This window comes from Colobus angolensis, unplaced genomic scaffold (assembly GCF_000951035.1).
Source record: "Colobus angolensis palliatus isolate OR3802 unplaced genomic scaffold, Cang.pa_1.0 Scaffold52, whole genome shotgun sequence".
Lineage (NCBI taxonomy): Eukaryota > Metazoa > Chordata > Mammalia > Primates > Cercopithecidae > Colobus > Colobus angolensis.
Window position 1 is genome coordinate 379,629 of NW_012118710.1, and position 17,998 is coordinate 397,626.

Sequence of the window (17,998 nt, forward strand, 5' to 3'; positions counted from 1 at the left end):
TGGACTGTGGGGTCAGAATGGCTGCACTTGCATCTAGGGTCCACCACTTTCTAGCTATGTGACCCCTCGGCAAGTTACTTACCCCCAGCTGCGGTTTCCTTTTGCATAAAATAGGCTTCTAACAGGGCTATTTGAGGAGTGAAGTAAGATGAAGTACTTAAAGCCTCTGGCATGGTGCCTGGCACACAGAAGATGCCCAAGGCACATTACTTTCTCTTCTCTTCATCTGTCTATCCCGATGCTACTGGGCAGGGAGGCCCAGACTGCTTTATTTCATAGATTATGAGTCCCAAGATGGGGAGGAGCACTCACCCCTTCTATGGTTAATATTCAACATGAAACACACGTACACCCCATCAGTACTGATTGATAAAAAGCGATACTAAGACACAGGGGAAGATCTTTGCCCAAGCACACAGGGGAAAACAGAGGATTCGTCCAGGAAAAATCCCCAGAGCCTGACTTCAATCTTCAGTTCGTGTGAGGTTCATTTAGTCACATGTATTTCCTTTGCCTTCATAATTAGCGTTTTTTGGTGACATCTGATTCACGTTGTCCTGAGACTTTCTGCCTGGACCTTTTACTTCCTATGGATTTAGCGTCCCAACAAAATTAGTCAAAAACCTTCAACAAGAGGCAGTGTTGATCATCCATCCAATGCCCTTCCTAACAGGAAATGGTCTCGGCTTTTCCCCAAGGGAACCTAACGCTTCTTATTTAAATCTGGACCATCTCCATCCATTCACGCAACTCTTGCATCTGGCCACAGAGGGGCTCCCTTTACTGGCTACTCTTAGCCTCTTTCCAGTTGGTCCAGTCAAGTTCAAAGCATGGTGAGGAACACCTGATTTTTGACAGAGATCGACCCAGTGTTTGATGAGAAAGTGAAAAGTGGGAGCAAAACCTCACCCCCTCGGTAAGTTCAGAAACCCCAAATGAGTCTCCTACCCGCCCACAGAGCTCCACGGCCTGCTCCATTTCCCTCCAGGCCAGCAGCAATTTATCTGATGCTGAAAAAAAATTGAGAAGGAAAAACAAAACAAAACAAAATAAAAACACCACAAAACTGAAACAGAAATAAGCAACTCAATTATAATAGGACAAAAGAAACCTTAGAAAAAGAAAAAAAAAAATGGTGTCTTTAAACTCATTGCAAAGTGCACACTCACTGATCCCAAACTCAGTTTGCTCGCTGTACTTCTCCAGGTCAATCTGGATGCTGGTTTTGAAGAAATCCAACTTGGCCTTGAGCTGCTGAGACATGGAAGCCATGGAATTCTTCATCTTAGAGAGGCAGCTGTTGTTCCGGAGGAGATTCATCCTGCAGGGACCACAAGGAATAGAGTCTAGGAGCATCTCTGGGATCCGAATTCCATTTCCTGTACAATAACAAAACCCCCTCAAATGTCAAGGGAGGTCCCTACTATAATTATCATCATCATCACTATTATTATAGCAGCCACTTATAGCCCAAGGACAATTTCCTCGCCCTCAGCAATGCCTGAGGTTCTGCACCAAACTTGGCATCAGGCAAAGGAAGACACAAAAGGCCAATGATGTTGGCAAACGAGTTACACTGGGGAAAGAGTCCATAAGTCTCCAGCAGCACAGTCAGAAGAGTTTTGCTAATCCACATGGCAGTGAGCTTCTCTGGGTTCCCAATCCATCCACAGCTCGGCCAGCCCAGCTTCAGTTCCATACTCCTCGCCCTGGGCCGACCACACTCACCTCAGCAGATCTAAAGGGGCCTGCCTCAGTCCAGCCCACCCAACTGCTTCCCGTCTGTCCAAACCAGTGTCTCCCTTTTGTTGCTCATTAACAGTTGCTTCTGGGTCCCTGCCTCAGCCACCTCCCTGTGGCCAAAGCCACCAAGCAATTTTAAATAAATTAAGTTTAAAAAAAAAAGCCTGGCACGTTACATGGCGGCTCGCTGCCCCTGCTGCAGCCGGTTGCAATCCTCCTTCAGGGTCTGGATGCTGTGCCAGACCTGGCCCCACACCTTCCTCAGCTGGAAGAAGGCGAGGTTCCTCTTGGGCTCTTGAACTGGAGACAAAGACAGAAGCAATTGTCAAAAAATAACCACAATAACTCTCCTACAATTAACCACATCCTGCCTTCAACACTGCTGGCACTTTCACGTTTTATACCTACTATAGGATCATGTAACTTTGGAGGGTGTTATGGCTGGTTACTGTCACATACGTGTATTTGTACCAACAGCATGTACCATTGGTCAATAAGTAGCTGTTGATTTGAAGAAACACTTTATGAACCATTTGGACACATATGTATATAGGGCCATATATTTTCAATAGAAATTTGTTGTTGTTTTTTTTTTTTTAAGAGAGAAGGTCTCACTCTTGTCACTCACGCTGGCAAGCAGTGGGAGTGATCATGACTCACTGCAGCCTTGAATTCTCAGGCTCAAGTGATCCTTCTGCCTTAGCCTCCTGAATAGCTGGACTACAGGCATGCACCACCACATCTGGCTAATTTCTAAATTTTTTGTAGAGATGAGATCTTACTATATTACCCAGGCTGGTCTTGAACTCCTGGGCTCAAGCGATCCTCCTGCCTCAGCCTCCCAAAGTCCTGGGATTACAGGCGTGAGCCACCATGCCCAGCTTAGGAGGTTGAAATTCACTAATGGTTTCCTGTACTCTCTCTTGCCTGGCTACTCCTTGCATGTCCTAAATAAGGAAGACTGCCCTGAGGACTGGCGATACTAATTTCCTTCATGTGGCTTCCCCTTCCTTAGTCTAGTCTCCCTCCCCTGCCTTGTCCCACATATTATAACTGATTATTTAGAAAAACAAAACAAAACAAATTCTTACGGATACAGCTGACACTTTCAGGTTGGGGCCGTGGGGAGATCTGAGTCTCATAGGTGATTTTACTGTTGTCAAAGAGAAAAACAAGATCCATGTCCAATGTGCGGCCCTCATTTAACTGCAAAGGGACAAGAACAAAATGAATCTTGTGGATCCAATCCTCTCTTTTCTAACTAATAATGAAGAGGTTCCAGAGCTTTCCCCACTGTTTGGCAAGAGCATCATCTTCAGCCAGCAAGTGCGAAGCATACGTGAAGTCTTTCTCCCAATGTTTCCAGCCTACACTTACTGTTGGAACACACTCCTTATTTACAAACTTATTACATTCTATTTTACTGTCATCCCTGTGAAGTTCAGAAATTCACTATATACTTCCCTATGCAATGATTATTTCTCATATGATAACTTTATCTCCACAAGTCAGCTGAGAAGCTCTTTTTGAGCAGAGGCCATGTCTTACACAGCTATAGTTAACACAGGTGCCTAACACAGAGGCCATCATAAATAGTTTCACAGTTCTGTACACAGAGGCCATCATAAATAGTTTCAGTTGACTCAAGACAGTGCAGCATCTTTTTTTTTTTTTTTTTAGTATACTTGGAAGAGGGCCAAGTTGGCAACTTGAGAGATTCCAGTGCTACTGCATCATTTTTTGCAATAAAGGCAAGAGAACGGTCTTGGAGGATCTGGAAGTAACAAGTCCAGCAAGGAGATTTGTGTTTCCTATCAGGCCACACAGAGGACACCATACTCCAACTTAAACACCAGGCAGGTATCCACACTGTGTGATAAACAGACTACATGACAAAGCAGAATTGAAATCTGAAGGTGTGTTGAGTTTCCCAGGAGGCACAGCCAAGGAAAACAGGGTGGTGTGTACGAAGCCAGGGCTCACCTTGCCATCTGAAATACACTGAGTGGCAGGTTTATCGGGGATCAATGCCAGGCCCGCTTCCTGCAGCAGCTCCTGGTCCTCCTCTGGGATGCCCGTGTCCTGCTGGATTCTGGCCTTCAAGCTCTGCAGACTCTCGTCCTCTGTCACAGGGTAGGTGTGGATGGTGCCTGTGACCATGTTCAAGATATGAACCAGCTGCAACACAACCCAGATGTTACTGGAAAACCAATTTCTTCAAGGAGATGCCCATCTATTTGCCTAGGTCCTCTCTCTGCTACTCCCAACATTTCCCAACCACACAAAGCAACGGCCTGGCTTGAGGGAGGGAGGTCAGGTGCCATGTTTCGCATATTTTCGTCTTTCATAATCCTGTCTGTGGCTATGACCTCATAGCGAATGTCAAATAGCACAACTGTCCTTTCTTTACTTATGCAGAAAGACTGATGCAGGAGCCTAAATTTTCTCACTAGGTCAGCTGGCCCCATCCCCTGCTCTGTCCTAAGAAGTGCATGTTCCGCTGGGGACCCCAGCTTTTGCCTCAGGGCTAACTTGGCTCCATGCTCACCTTTAAGTTTAAGATGTCATCCAGGGCCTTGAAGCAGCCATTGGGCCCATACGTGGGATCTGTGCCCCTCTGTCGGGGGTGCCACATCAGCATCAGTTGCAGCCACTTCTCCAGTCGCTCAGCCAGGACGCTGTGGAGAGGAGCAGAGTGTGTGAGGAGACACTTCCAGCCAATGTTGGGCTACAGTGTGTGTCTCCCAGTATATGCACAGATGGCAGCCAACAGATGGTGATTGAAAATGAAAATGGGTTTATCAGAAACAGTATAAACATTTCCATTCAGTTATTCAGGTGTTCACACCTCTCTCCTGAATTCTAAAATACCCTGAAATCAGAGATTCCTGACCTCTAAATGGCTGCATAAGAATGACCCATGAGGGCCAGGCACAGTGGCTCATGCCTGTAATCCCAGCGCTTTGGGAGGCCAAGGCGGGTGGATCACTTGAGGTCAGGAGTTTGAGACCAGCCTGGCCAACATGGTGAAACCCTGTCTCGACTGAAAATACAAAAATCAGCCGGGCATGGTGGTGCGCGCCTGTAATCCCAGCTACTCAGGAGGCTGAGGCAGGAGAATCAGTTGAACCTGGGAGGCAAAGGTTGCAGTGAGCCGAGATTGTGCCACACTGCACCCTAGCCTGGGCGACAGACGGAGACTGTCTCCAAAAAAAAAAAAAGAAAGAAAAAGAATGACCCATGAGGTTTTTAAAATACATTTTATAGGCACATCCTAGCCCAGGTGACCCCTACAGAATCTAGATCCCACACTGCCAGATGTAGTGGTTCACATGACAAACTCCAAGCTCCTTCCCCTGGCCCTGCAGAGCCTGCCTCCTGTGAGCACTCAAACCCTTTCCTGAGGCCAACACAGCTACCCACCACCTCCCAAACGTGCCTTGCTCACTTTAATCTTTCCCCTTAGAATTTCCTTCCTCCTTCCTCATCTGTTCACGTCCTACACATCTGTATAGACCCTTCCAAAAAGTTCCAGCTTATCCCACGTCATTCCTTATGGCACTAGTCCATCCAATCTTCTCTTCCACCCTTTAAATATGGTAATCATTATCCATGCCACTCAATTATGTGTGACTGCCTCGTAGCTTTCTTTTGCACTGTTACCCAATTCTGTACAATTACACAATATTATTAATTGTTTAGATGCTGGCTCTGAGACTGGATTGAAATGCCATTCAAATGACAAAGGTTTATTTGTTGACTGTGACACAGAATTGGGCCACATGAGGGGTGGAAAGAGAAATAAGGTATAATTCCCTGCCTTTAAAAGGACTGCTGTTGAATCAGAGACAAACCCTATGCAAAACCAAATGTGATACAAGGTAGAGGCTATTAAGGGTAATAAGAGGTACAGATAAATTGTTATGTGAACTTAGGAAAGAGATGATTTCTAGGGAGATGAGGGAAGGAAACCCATTCTAGATTTAAGATTAAGAAGGACTATGTCAATTTCTTACTCACAGGACGATATCCTGATAACCTGTTTAAAAGTTATCAGATGTCACTTCAGACTTGAATTTCTTTTTTTTTTTTTTTTTTTTGAGATGGAGTCTCACTCTGTTACCCAGGCTGGAGTGCAATGGCGCAATCTCAGCTCACTGCAACCTTTGCCTCCCGGGTTCAAGCGATTCTCCTGCCTTAGCCTCCTGAGTGGCTGGGATTACAGGCGTGTGCCACCACTCCTAATTTTCACATTTTTAGTAGAGATGGGGTTTCACCATGTTGGCCAGGCTGGTCTTGAACTCCTGACCTCAGGTGATCCACCCACCTCGGCCTCTCAAAGTGTCAGGATTACAAGCATGAGCCACCGCGCCCAGTCCAGACTTGTATTTCTAAAAAAGGGAAGAAAAATATGTATTCGTATAATGCTGCTGTGCCTTACCTGTTAAGATTATTGGGGTAGGGTAAAGAGCTTGAAAACTTCACTGTTCCATTCAAGTCTTCGCTGACAACAATATCCACCTCACTCTTCTGCCGGACTTTCGAATGCCTGCAAATATGAATCTTGTTAGGTGCAGTCACACGTTGCTATGACAGGGACACATTCTAAGAAATTCATCATTAGGTGATTTAGTCCTTGTGTGAACCTAACACAAACCTAGATGGTTTAGCCTACTACACACCTAGGCTATATAGTACATCCTATTGCTCCTAGGCTACAAAGCTATACAGCATGCTCCAGTACTGAATACTGTAGGCCAGGGTAACCAAATGATAAATATTCGTGTATCTAAACATATCTAAACCCAGAAAAGGTACAGCAAAAATACAGTATTATAATCTCATGAGACCACTCTCATCTATGCAGTCAATTGTTGACTGGGATGTCAATGAAATATACAGTTATACACATCCCTATGACACTTAGCGCTCAAGAGCCACTTTACATTTATAATATCAGTTTACAACTATACAGGAGATTTATAGCCCCAATCTTTTGGAATAACAGTCAGTTCATTCACATTGAGTCAGGCGGATTCTTTGAGAGTTTAAGACTGGTCAGGACTGCCTGAATGAGTTTTTGAAAAGCAACCTTTAGCAGAGTCACTGACCATCTTGTGCCCAGAGTTCTGCAGACAGTACTACTGCCTCCTTATCTCATCCTTGGTTTTTCCTTGTCATTTGCTCTATCTTCTGTTTCATCCACTACACACTCTCTCTTGTGTTTTGACAGAGGTTAAAACTGGGACTTCCAAACCTAGATTACAGTATGTATACAACATTTACATAAAATATGCAAAACCTACACACACACATAGATACTTCCCTCTAAATGTACACAGCTAAATACTGTTTCTAAGGATAAATGAACTTATACATTTCCCAACTTAGGGAACTTCTTGGGGTATCTGAAGCAGTATTTGAAGGTAAAAATAATTTTTTTTTTTCTGTCACCCAGGCTGGAATGCAGTGGCAGAATCACAGCTTACTGCAGCCTCAACCTTGTAGGCTCAAGCAATCATCCCTCCTCAGCCTCCTAAGTAGCTGGGACTACAGGTGTGCGCCACCACACCCAGTTAATTTCTGTATTTTTTGTAGAGATGGGGTTTCACCATGTTGCCTAGGCTAGTGTGAAACTCCTGGACTCAAGCAATCCACCCACTTTGGCCTCCCAGAGTGCTAGGATTATAGGGGTAAGCCACAGTGCCTGGCCAATAAAAATAATCTACACGCAACTGGCTTCAAATCTTGGTAATAAGAAGAGTAATTTGAATAATACTTCATAGATAACCAAGTATTCTGACACAGATCATTTATTCACTTAATACTATGACAGGCCCATGTGGCAGACATTATTTTTAGTCCCCCAATTTGGACCAAAGGAAATGATGATCAAATGATTTGTCCAAGGTCATGCAACAGAGTAGCAGAATCAGGGGCTCAAACCCAATGTCTGGTGTTCTTTCTATTCTGTCTGAATGTCCAACTATTCTCAAAACATCTGGGAAATTCAAATAAAAAATGCTTTGCTCCAAACAATTTTCACTGGCAAGTGGTGAACCAGCCTATCAGGAGCACACTGGAAAGCTAGAAGAGCCGGAGCATGGCAGAGGCTGGTGCTTTACCGCTTGGGCTGAAACTGACAGCTGTAAGTCGGGGGCTCCAAGACTTTCTAATTATCTAAGTGTGGAATAAGCCTCTGCTAGAAAACTTAAGTTGTTGATGGGAAATTTAAAAAGGACCCAAAATAAGATGCTTATTGCTTGGGCTTGTCCTAAAATGTATTTCAAAGTGGCTTTATAATAGAATTGTAAAGCCCAAATTGCATTTGTCTGGAAATCACTATTTACCTGCCATCTGAGATAAGATAGTGAAATTTTTTAAAAGTTGCCCAAAGCATTAAAAACTAGATTAGTCCACAAAACAGCTCCTTATTGGGTTTCAGAAAAATCTACTTGAAACTGGCCACCTGGCCCTCCAGCACTGATGAGGGAAGCTCTAGGAAGATGGCTCTGCAGACAACAGATTTCCTACAAGGATGCTGGGCCATTAGGAATGTATTTTCAAAAAGCACCTGCTCTTCTAGTTCTAATGGATTTTAACTCATCTTGTCATAAATAAGAGAAATGCTCAACAAGTGACCAGAAGAAATGTAATAATTCCTTTAGTTAAAACCACTATAGATGTGCAGTGAGCCCAGATCATGCCACTACACTCCAGCCTGGGCAACAGCGTGAGATTCTGTCTCAAAAACAAAAACAAAAACAAAAAAACACTATAGATGTACATGTAACTTAAAGTAATTTTTATAATGCGTACACTATAAAGTGTGACTATAAATTAATGAACAAATTCCTCAATATTCCAGAACTTATGTAGCTAAAGAAGCAATGCCTGTTTTAAAATAAGTCACCACAGTGGGGCAAACTTTGCCATTTCTCCAAACTCAGGGCAGGGACCTCCCTCACTGGGAGGTAAACGTGGAATTGAACAGACTGCCGTCACCTAAGACCATTTTTCTGGAATTGATTTCAAAGGATACACTTTATTCTTTTTTTTCTTTCTTTTTTGGTAAGACCACGGAGTCTTGCTCTGTTGCCCAAACTAGAGTGCAGCAGTGTGATCTTGGCTCAACACAATCCCCGCCTCCTAGGTTCTAGCAATTCTCCTGTTTCAGCCTCCCAAGTAGCTGGGATTATAGGCGTGTGCCACCACGCCCAGTTAATTTTTGTATTTTTAGTAGAGATGGGGTTTCATCATGTTGGCCAGGCTGGTCTCAAACTTCTGACCTCAGGTGATCCGCCTGCCTCGGCCTCCCAAACTGCTGGGATTACAGGTGTGAGCCACCATGCCCGGCCCACTTTATTCTTATAAATAAATATTCTCATGATGTACACACTTGTCCTCTGAAAACATTCATGTTTTCTTTTCATTACTTCCAGAAGGTGACAATAGCCAGCGTTGGCAAGGATGTGGTGAAAGGGGCAGTGTCCACACTCCAGGTGGAGACGTGTATTTATCTGACCTTCCTGGTGAGCAGTTTGCTAACTAACATGTATCAAAAACCTTTACAACGTGCAAAGTCTTTAATCTGTTATTTTCCTTTCTAGGTATTATCCTAGGGAAACAACTGTGTGCAAGAATTTCCCTACAAGGATGTTATTCTTAGTGTTATTTTAAGAAATAAAAATTATCAACGTGCTTCCAACAACGGGGGATAAGTTAAATGAACCACAGCACAGCCATCCAATGAAATAACAGACATTACAAATAATACAGAAAAACATAAAGCATTTTCAACATCTAGTTTGAAAGGCAGGTTGTATGAAGATAGTATAGTAACCTATTTTTGTTTGTTTAAAAAGTACAAAAATATAACACTGAAGAGCCTGGAGACACAAAACTGTTCATAGTGATTGTTTCCCAATTATAGGATGACAGTTGATTCCTGCTTTTTTACTGTTTCCATATTTTCCAAAACACAAAAATGAAGCTAAGTTAATCTGGCAAAAATTAAGGGGTAATTAAACTGTGCAGTACTATTTAAGTTCAAAAGAATAATTTTTTGTGTTGCAGATAAATTGACTCAAAAAGAAATTCTCATGGTGTGAAAAGCTTGAAAGCATGTGCAGGATCGTGTTCAGATAATGCTACCATGGGGGGAAAAAAGAGGGGAAATATCAATGTACAAATAAACAAACATATGCCAATTTACTGGAACACGTAGCAAACATCCCTGGAAGATATGAAAATCCTGGAAGATATGAAAACGTTCTTGGAAGATAGCAGGTGCCTGTGGGGAGGGAAATGAGTGCCTGGGAGGCTGGTATGACTTTTCACTGCATACTCCCTTATTCTGGAAATTTGAGCCGCGTGAACTTACTATGGTTCCAGAAAAATTAAAACTTGAGATAAGTAAATTTTGAGCAGCAGTAGCATCATTTAAACTAGTGTGTGGCTTCTCAAGGAAAAATCCTAAATGAAATCTAACTGATTTGGGGGAATATTCATTTTTAAATTATGCCTTTCAGTAAAATTAACTTTTTTTTCTTCTTTTCTGCCCCCAGTTCTTTATTTAAACTGACAAATAAAAATGGTCTATATTTATCATGTACAACATGAGGTACACATTGTGGAATGGCTATATTGAGCTAATTACCATATGCATTATCTCACATACCATTTTTGGTGGTAATAATTAACTTTTATATAAACATATCCTGAACAATGCATTATTTCTTTAATCAGTAAAACAAAAGCTAAAGAATACAGAGTAATTCTATAAATCTTCATTGTATCCTTTAATTTATTAGAAAAATTTTTGTGTAATTTATTAAGTTCACAATTTCAGCTTTATGCTCAGTTTTTTTTTTTTTTTTTTTAATCTTTGTTTGTTTTGAGACAGAGTCTCACTCTGTTGGCCAGGCTGGAGTGCAGTGGTGCGACCTCTGCCTCCTGGGTTTAAGCAATTCTCCCACCTCAGCCTTTCGAGTAGCTGGGATTACAGGCGCCAGCCACCACACCCGGCTAGGGTTTTTAGTAGAGATGGGGTTTTGCCATGTTGGCCAGGCTGGTCTGGAACTCCTGGTCTCAAGTGATCCACCTGCTTCGGCCTCCCAAAGTGCTGGGATTACTGTACCCGGTCATGTTCTTACACTTTAAAACAAAAATTTATATTGAGGTTGTAGTAAAATTTGTCAACAATTTTCCACATATTTCCTTCTGACTTGTCATGCGTACATGTGTTTTATTTCTGTTTACTAACACACAGCATTCTCAGTGTAAGTGCACATATTCGCACAATAGTCTTACTTCTGAACCCAGAGCAGATGACATTGACACAGCATAGTATTCAAAGATGTGAAGGCTCAGAATCCACATGAAGACTTAACAGCTACTCTGTATTTATTAACAGGTCCTTGGAGCACAGACCGTCCCCCTACTCGTGCTAGATCCTGACACGCCTTCCTCTCAGAAGAGACACAACACAGATCTCCCAGGCCCGGTGATGGGGCGCCAGGGAAACAGGGTACGTGAAGAGAAAGGAGCAGACGGGCTCCCTCCTCTATCCAGGTGCCCTGGCCCCACTCACCACTGCACGGGCTGCCAGTTGGGGAGGAAGGGCCGGAAGCCCGTGATGCACTCGAAGGCCAGGGTGCCAAAGCTCCAGTAGTCGACGGTCACCGTGTACTTCTGCTGCTCCAGCAGCTCTGGGGCCTGCAGCGACACGAAGGGGCACACCTGAGCTGCTCCTCTCATGGGGGACTACGGCAGAAGGGGGCGGCCAGCCAACTGCTTTCACCCCAGGCTTTCCTGGCTCCATCCCAGGGGGCACTGGCACATGCATGCAGGGCGAGGAGGGCACTCCAGGCATGTTTAGCGGGTATGTCATGCTACCATTTCTAAGACCTTTCTATGCCCCACTCACTCCAGTAAGTCCTGATGGAGGGGCTAAAGATTCAGGGCCAGAGTACATCACACACCCCTCACCGGGCTTTAACTTCTCCCCTTTAAAAATGAGAGTTGCAGGCCAGGCGCAGTGGCTCACACCTGTAATTCCAGCACTTTGGGAGGCCAAGCCAGGCAGATTACTTGAGGTCAGGAGTTTGAGATCAGCCTGGCCAACATGGTGAAACCCCATCTCTACCAAAAATACAAAAATTAGCTGGGCATGGTGGCATGCACCTTTAGTCCCAGCTACTCAGGAGGCTGAAGCACAAGAATCACTTGAACCTGGGAAGTGGAGGTTCCAGTGAGCTGAGACCGTGCCACTGCACTCCAGCCTGGGCAACAGAGTGAGCCCCCGTCTCAAAAAAAAAAAAGAAAAGAAAAGAAAGAAAGAAAAAAGGAAAAAAAAAAAAAGAGGGCTGCAGCATTTCAGGCGCTTATTGAAAATTAGCTTAAGGCAGGATGCAGTCGTGGGCGCTGTGTAGACATGGGAAGAGAGGCTACAAATGTTAAAGGAAAATGATGCCAGGCTACAAATGTTAAAGGAAAATGATGCCAGGCTGTCCACACCAAATACACACATTAAGTGCTGGCTGAACCCCTGAACCAGGTACCACGTGGTTGCAGAAAAGGCCAGGATATTTAGAAACAGGCAGGGAAAATGTGATGCATGGCTGCTGCTGAGGCAGAGAGCTGGGGTGACCGAGGAAGGGAATACAGCACAGGCATGCTGGGGGTGCAGACTGGGCTCAGTAGGTGGGTGGAGACAGAAAGGACCAGGGCAAGCAAAAGCACAGAGACAGGGTGGTGCATGGTCTGGTTGGAAATGTGAAGCTTAAGGAAGGGCCTAGAAGACCAAACCAAGAGAAGACATTCCGGGATGGGGAGGTCAACCTCTATGTCTGGTTAAGGACAGATGTTTTAGCTCATGTGAGTAAATGACTTGACTCAGCTCCTGGTTAGAGCATGGGGTCCCCCTTGCTCAACTGCTGCTGAGCTGAGGAGGACTCCAGAAGGACCTACCGAATCACACGTCATATGAACACAGGCACCTGAATCACAGCCCCCTGTGAGTCCTGCTCTGAAAGCTGCAGACTCTTTAAGTCCATCCCAATTGTGGAGGCTACTGCCATCAGCAAGCAACCTAAGACAGGTCTTGCTGGGCAGCTGTGCTAAGCTCTCCTGGAATCTAACTGCCCTCTGCCTCTTCACTGCCCCTACCTCGCCCGCTATTCACTCCTGTTTGGTGTGATTCCTTCTCTACACAGTATCAGGAGTGGGCTTTCCAAAGTGTTGCTCTTTCTCCCACTTAAAACCTATCAATCTCTGCAGAGGTTTTAAGATAAAGTCTAGAACTTTAGCCCAGCCCTGAAGGCCCTTCATAATCTGTGCCCTACCTCGCTCTCAGCTTCAACTCAAGACTCTCTTTTCCTTTTGAGCTCGGTTCCAGCCACACCTTCAGGTCTTCCTGTGTGTGATCCCTTTGCATGGAATTCCCCCTCCTGTTCCCCACCGCCAGCCCTTTTCACCTCCTCACCCTTCAAGTCCTAGACCAGGCTGAGGTCACCCAATACATAATTTCACAACACCCTGCACTCTTGCTTTGTAACATTCACCGCAACTGTAATTTCTTAGTTATCTGCATAAACATCACAGTAATGCCTGCTTTCCTCCTAAACTCTAAGGTCTGAAGGCAGAAAAGGGCTTCTCTTTTTTCCCCATTGCGCCACCAGCCCTGAGCACAGTGCCTGACACAATATTCTTGAATTAGTGACTCAAACAGAAACCTAATATTCAGACCAAATAATGTAAACAAAGAGTGGGGAGCTCAGAGCTCTGACCCCTCCTCAGTGGCCCCTGAGATACCTCATAGAAACTGTGGTCTCAGCCAGACTTAGTGGCTCCTGCCTGTAGTCTTAGCTGCTCAGGAGGCTGAGGTGGGAGGACCACTTGAGACCAGCATGTATCTGTTTAAAACCCTTTCCTTTCAGAGAAGACGCTGAAGCACAGAGAGGCTAGGAGATGGCGCAACGTACATGAGCAGAGCCCTCCGGACATCAGACAAGATGACCACATCCCTTCACAGGGCATCTGGTGGCAAAAAATGCTGACTCGACCAGGTTATGGGTGTGACCTTATGCATCTCCGAAACATTCAGAGAGCAGGTGGGATTCAGGTGCTGGGAGTACGGTGGGAGAGGAGCCCCAGAAGCAGGGAGGAGCCGACAGGCAAACAGGCAAGGCCCACTTCTTACCAGGTACTGCAGGGTCCCCACGAATGATGTGCAAAGACTGCCCTGATCCAGCTCCTTGGCATATCCTAGGTCAATAATTTTGTGTATTAACTAAAACAAAAGGAAGGAGAAATCTGAGGGTTACAAGAACACAATGTCCTTCTACAAGGAATCTGACTGCCTGGTGTTAGAGCAGAGGTATTTCTGAATTCCCAGGTACTATTAGATCCCAAACTCCCAAGGAGCTGCCAGATACACAAAAGAATCCTCAACATGGTAGATTCAAGGCAAAAGAAAAGGCATATTGTAAAAATGCTAGGCACGTGTCCTCCCACATTCTGCCACGCATCATCAGTGGGAAGCTGAATGAACAGAACAGACACCAGCCCTCAGTATGGCTAAACCCAGACTTGAAACAGGAAGGACCGCGCCAGCCTCTTCTCAGTAAATACGCTCAGTTCTCAAATCTGAGCACCACTGACAGGAGTGAGTGTGAATTGGAACAAGGGCGAGCCCTGTGGTAGTCACAGACCAGGCCTAGATGCTGAGGGCAGCTGTATGGGAAGGGATTAGGTGATCTAAGAACTCAGTCACGGCATTCCACTCAGCTGAGCCTGTGCTCACCACCCCAGCTAAACACATAGAGTGGGTAAAAACCGCAATGTCAAGCTCGCGGGGCAGTCAACACCATGTCCGAGCCAGGTAGCCACTGAGGAGGCCACAAAGAGCTCTGGGGAAACTATAGGCTAGACCAGGCTCGGCAACAGACGCCAGTCCCAGTGCCTCTTCCCAGTCACATACACAACCAACTGATCACTGGTTTCCATTTAGCATTGAGAGGCGAGGCTCTTAAGGCAGATGGAAAACAAGAAGTCGATTTCCAAGAAGCGCTAGTCCCAGAGGCTAGGGGTGGAGGTAGGAAGGCAAACAATATTTTCCTTATCAGATTCCTGCAACTTGAGCAACTAACAATGTAATCCATTCAAACCTGCCTCAATCTGCAACAACTTTTTTGCTGAATTTTGTTTCAAATCAAACAGCATTCCCAGAGAGTCAAAGCACAGGCAAGGAAATGCAAATACACACAAATATGCAGAGTGTGCTCCTTTCCTCCCAGGCCACTTCCCGGCGCGCCCACCTGAGGCTTTTCAAGTCCCAGGAGCGTCACTCACCCTCTGTTCTCCTTGCTGCAGGACGATGTTTTCTGGCTTTAGATCCCGATGGATGATTCTGTTTTCATGAAGGTATCTAAGTGCAGAGGCTGAGGAAGGTGGGGTGGGGAGTGAGTTTTTCTTAAGCCTAAAAAATGCTTTTCATGACAGAATCGCCTCTCCTGCAAAAGATAAATGCTGCGTGCCCCTGAAACATACTCTGACTTGTAGCGCAACACCTCAGGGTGGAGGGCAGGGGCCCTGCTACATGAGGCTTAAACTTCCATCAGAATCTGGCTTACTTGAGCAAAGCACTCTTTGCCTTGCATCCATGAGGTCACCAACTGCAGCCTAGAGCAGTGCTTCTCAAACTATACTACCTGGACCAGCAGCAAACATGTTTGTTCAAAATGTGAAATTCTCGGGCCCCACCTGAGATCTCTGGATTCGAGTCTCAGGGGATGACCCCACCATCTGTGTTAACAAACTCTCCAGGTGATGCTGACGCCAATAAAGTTTGAGAAGGGAAGCGTCTTTGGTCTAGGGGCTCAAAAATCTAAATTCTATAGGGTAGGCAAGGAAGAAGGGCCCTTGGGGACAGAATCCTATGGTCATATGATTGACAGTCCCAAGAGGTCAGAACCAGCTTCCAGGAAGCAGCAGGGAGGCAGAAGAGGAGAACAGGGACACCTCCCACACATACAGACAGCCCAACACAGATTTACTATGTACCCAGTTCTCTGGGAGGTTCTATGAAGGATATAAAATAAGGGGCGTGATCCCCAACTTTAAAGAGCTCAGAATCTAGTTGGAAGAAAGCAGACTGCACAACACTGGCTATGGAGGCATTTGATACCAAGAGCTTCTGCTGTGAGGAGGCAACATGATGATGTCACACAAGGAAGGAGCAGCCTGCAGCTCAGACAGCAAGAAGGACATGATTTTACTCTCAAGAGAGGGTGAATAACTTTGACAGACATCCTAGCTCACTGCACTATAAAAGAAAGAAATGAAATAAATAGTATTGAAATGAGATAAAATTATTTTTATTTGGAGATGCTATGACTGTAGCCTAGAGAGCTCAACAGACTAAACACTAGAAAAAATTTAGCCAGTTGTCTGGAAACCAACAAGTCAATAGCTTTTCTCTACGTTAGCTATATCCAGTTGCAGTGGAAAAGAAAAAATATCCCATTCACATTAGCAACAAAAACGCTAAAACACCATAGGATACATGTAGCAAAAAGAGCAGTGTATGCAGGAAAGCCATATGGTATAAATAAAACAGTGCAAATAACATTAAAAGGTTTTCAAAGTTTATGTAAAAGATATTATAAGCAAAGCCAAAAGACAAGAGAGGTGGAGAAACAAAATCCATAACGCATATGCCAAAGAGTAAAGATACCTAATAGATAAAAAGCACTTACAAATCAGTAAGAGAGCAACTCAGAAGAAAAATGGGGCTGGGTGCGGTGGCTCATGCCTGTAATCCCAACACTTTGGGAGGCCAAGGCGAGTGAATCACCTGAGGTCAGGTGTTCAAGACCAGCTTGGCCAACATGGTGAGACCCTGTATCTACTAAAAATACAAAAAAATTAGCTGGGTGTGGTGGCAGACCCCTGTAATCCCAGCTACTCGGGAGGCTGAGGCAAGAGAATTGCTTGAACCCAGGAGGCAGAGGTTGCAGTGAGCCAAGATCATGGCCACTGCACTCCAGCCTGGGTGACAGAGTAAGACTCCATCTAAAAAAAAAAAAAAGAAAGAAAAATGGGCAAAGAATGTCAAGTGGTAAGAATGCACAGAAGAGATACAAATGGTGACAATTATATGAAAAGTTGCTTCACTTCACTGGTAGCACAAGGATACTTACTGCATATCTCGAATGAAATAATTAGAAACAAACAGAAAGTCATTAGGAAATGGTAGGACAAATTATGGTAGTGCCACATTAGAACAGACAACTCTTGGGTTTGTATTTTCTGACTCAGAGGGATAGTTAATGGTAGGATCTGTTTCTTGTTTAAAACTTAAAAAGTCAAAACCACTAATACTGAGAGGTTTAACAATGAGCCCTCTCTATGCCGCCGCTGCTGCCACCACCATTCTCATTCTCTCTCTCTCTCTCTCTCTCTCTAAGGGCAAACCAGGGAGGGGAAGACCCCTGAGGCCCAGGCAGCGATCCTGTCTGCTGTCATGGGCATGCACCTCTGTGCAGGGCAGCGGAAAAGCCTTCCACAGAAACTGAATGAGCAAACACGCTCTGCAAACGCTCTAAGCTGAACATTTCCTGAAAACATATTTAAGAGTCAAACTGAGAGCTGAACAACTAACTTCCACCTTATTAAAGGAGCTCCAGCTTAGAACATTAAGCTATATATGGTGAGTATCTCTTATCCAAAATGCTTGGGATCAGAAGTTTTTCGGGTTTTTTTTGTTTTTTGTTTTTTTTTGATTTTGGAATACTGGCATATTCCTAATGAACCCAAGCTTAAACACAAAATTCATTTGTTTCATATATACCTTATATGAAACAACTGAATTTTTATAAATGATTTTATAGTCTGATGGTAATTTTATACAACAGTTTTAATAATTTTGTGCATGGAACAAAGTTTGTGTTAAGTACTTAAGTGTGGAACTTTCTACTTTTGGCATCATGGCAGTGTTCAAAAACCTTCAGATTTTACAGCCCTTTAGATTTTGGACTTTGGGATTAGGGATGCTCAATCTGTGGTGCCAGATCTCTCCTTACATCTGCTCTTTTATGTGGTTCCAACATTTCATACTGTTCCTTATTTTTCATTTCCTTCCTAAGTGACAGAGTAGATTAGCTTAAGTCCAATTAAAATCCAGATGAGGTGAAAGACTTGCTGCTTTCCACAGGCCTAAAAAATTTTATTTTATCTTGTTCTCAATTGTGTT

General features: G+C 44.4%; 1 protein-coding gene across 3 annotated transcripts in view; it reads right to left on the reverse strand.

Annotated features, from left to right (window-relative positions):
* The window catches only part of IKBKB (inhibitor of kappa light polypeptide gene enhancer in B-cells, kinase beta), a 57,851-nt gene that overhangs the window by 11,207 nt on the left and 28,646 nt on the right, over window positions 1-17,998 (reverse strand). For all 3 annotated transcript variants that reach the window (XM_011960643.1, XM_011960642.1, XM_011960644.1), the window contains 10 exons: window positions 15,097-15,185; window positions 13,946-14,035; window positions 11,336-11,460; window positions 6,185-6,292; window positions 4,292-4,421; window positions 3,727-3,921; window positions 2,835-2,949; window positions 1,920-2,043; window positions 1,170-1,321; window positions 949-1,010 (listed from right to left, as the gene is read on the reverse strand). In XM_011960643.1, the coding sequence (XP_011816033.1) occupies window positions 949-1,010; window positions 1,170-1,321; window positions 1,920-2,043; window positions 2,835-2,949; window positions 3,727-3,921; window positions 4,292-4,421; window positions 6,185-6,292; window positions 11,336-11,460; window positions 13,946-14,035; window positions 15,097-15,185 (1,190 nt within the window). The remainder of the gene's footprint in view (window positions 1-948; window positions 1,011-1,169; window positions 1,322-1,919; window positions 2,044-2,834; window positions 2,950-3,726; window positions 3,922-4,291; window positions 4,422-6,184; window positions 6,293-11,335; window positions 11,461-13,945; window positions 14,036-15,096; window positions 15,186-17,998) is intronic.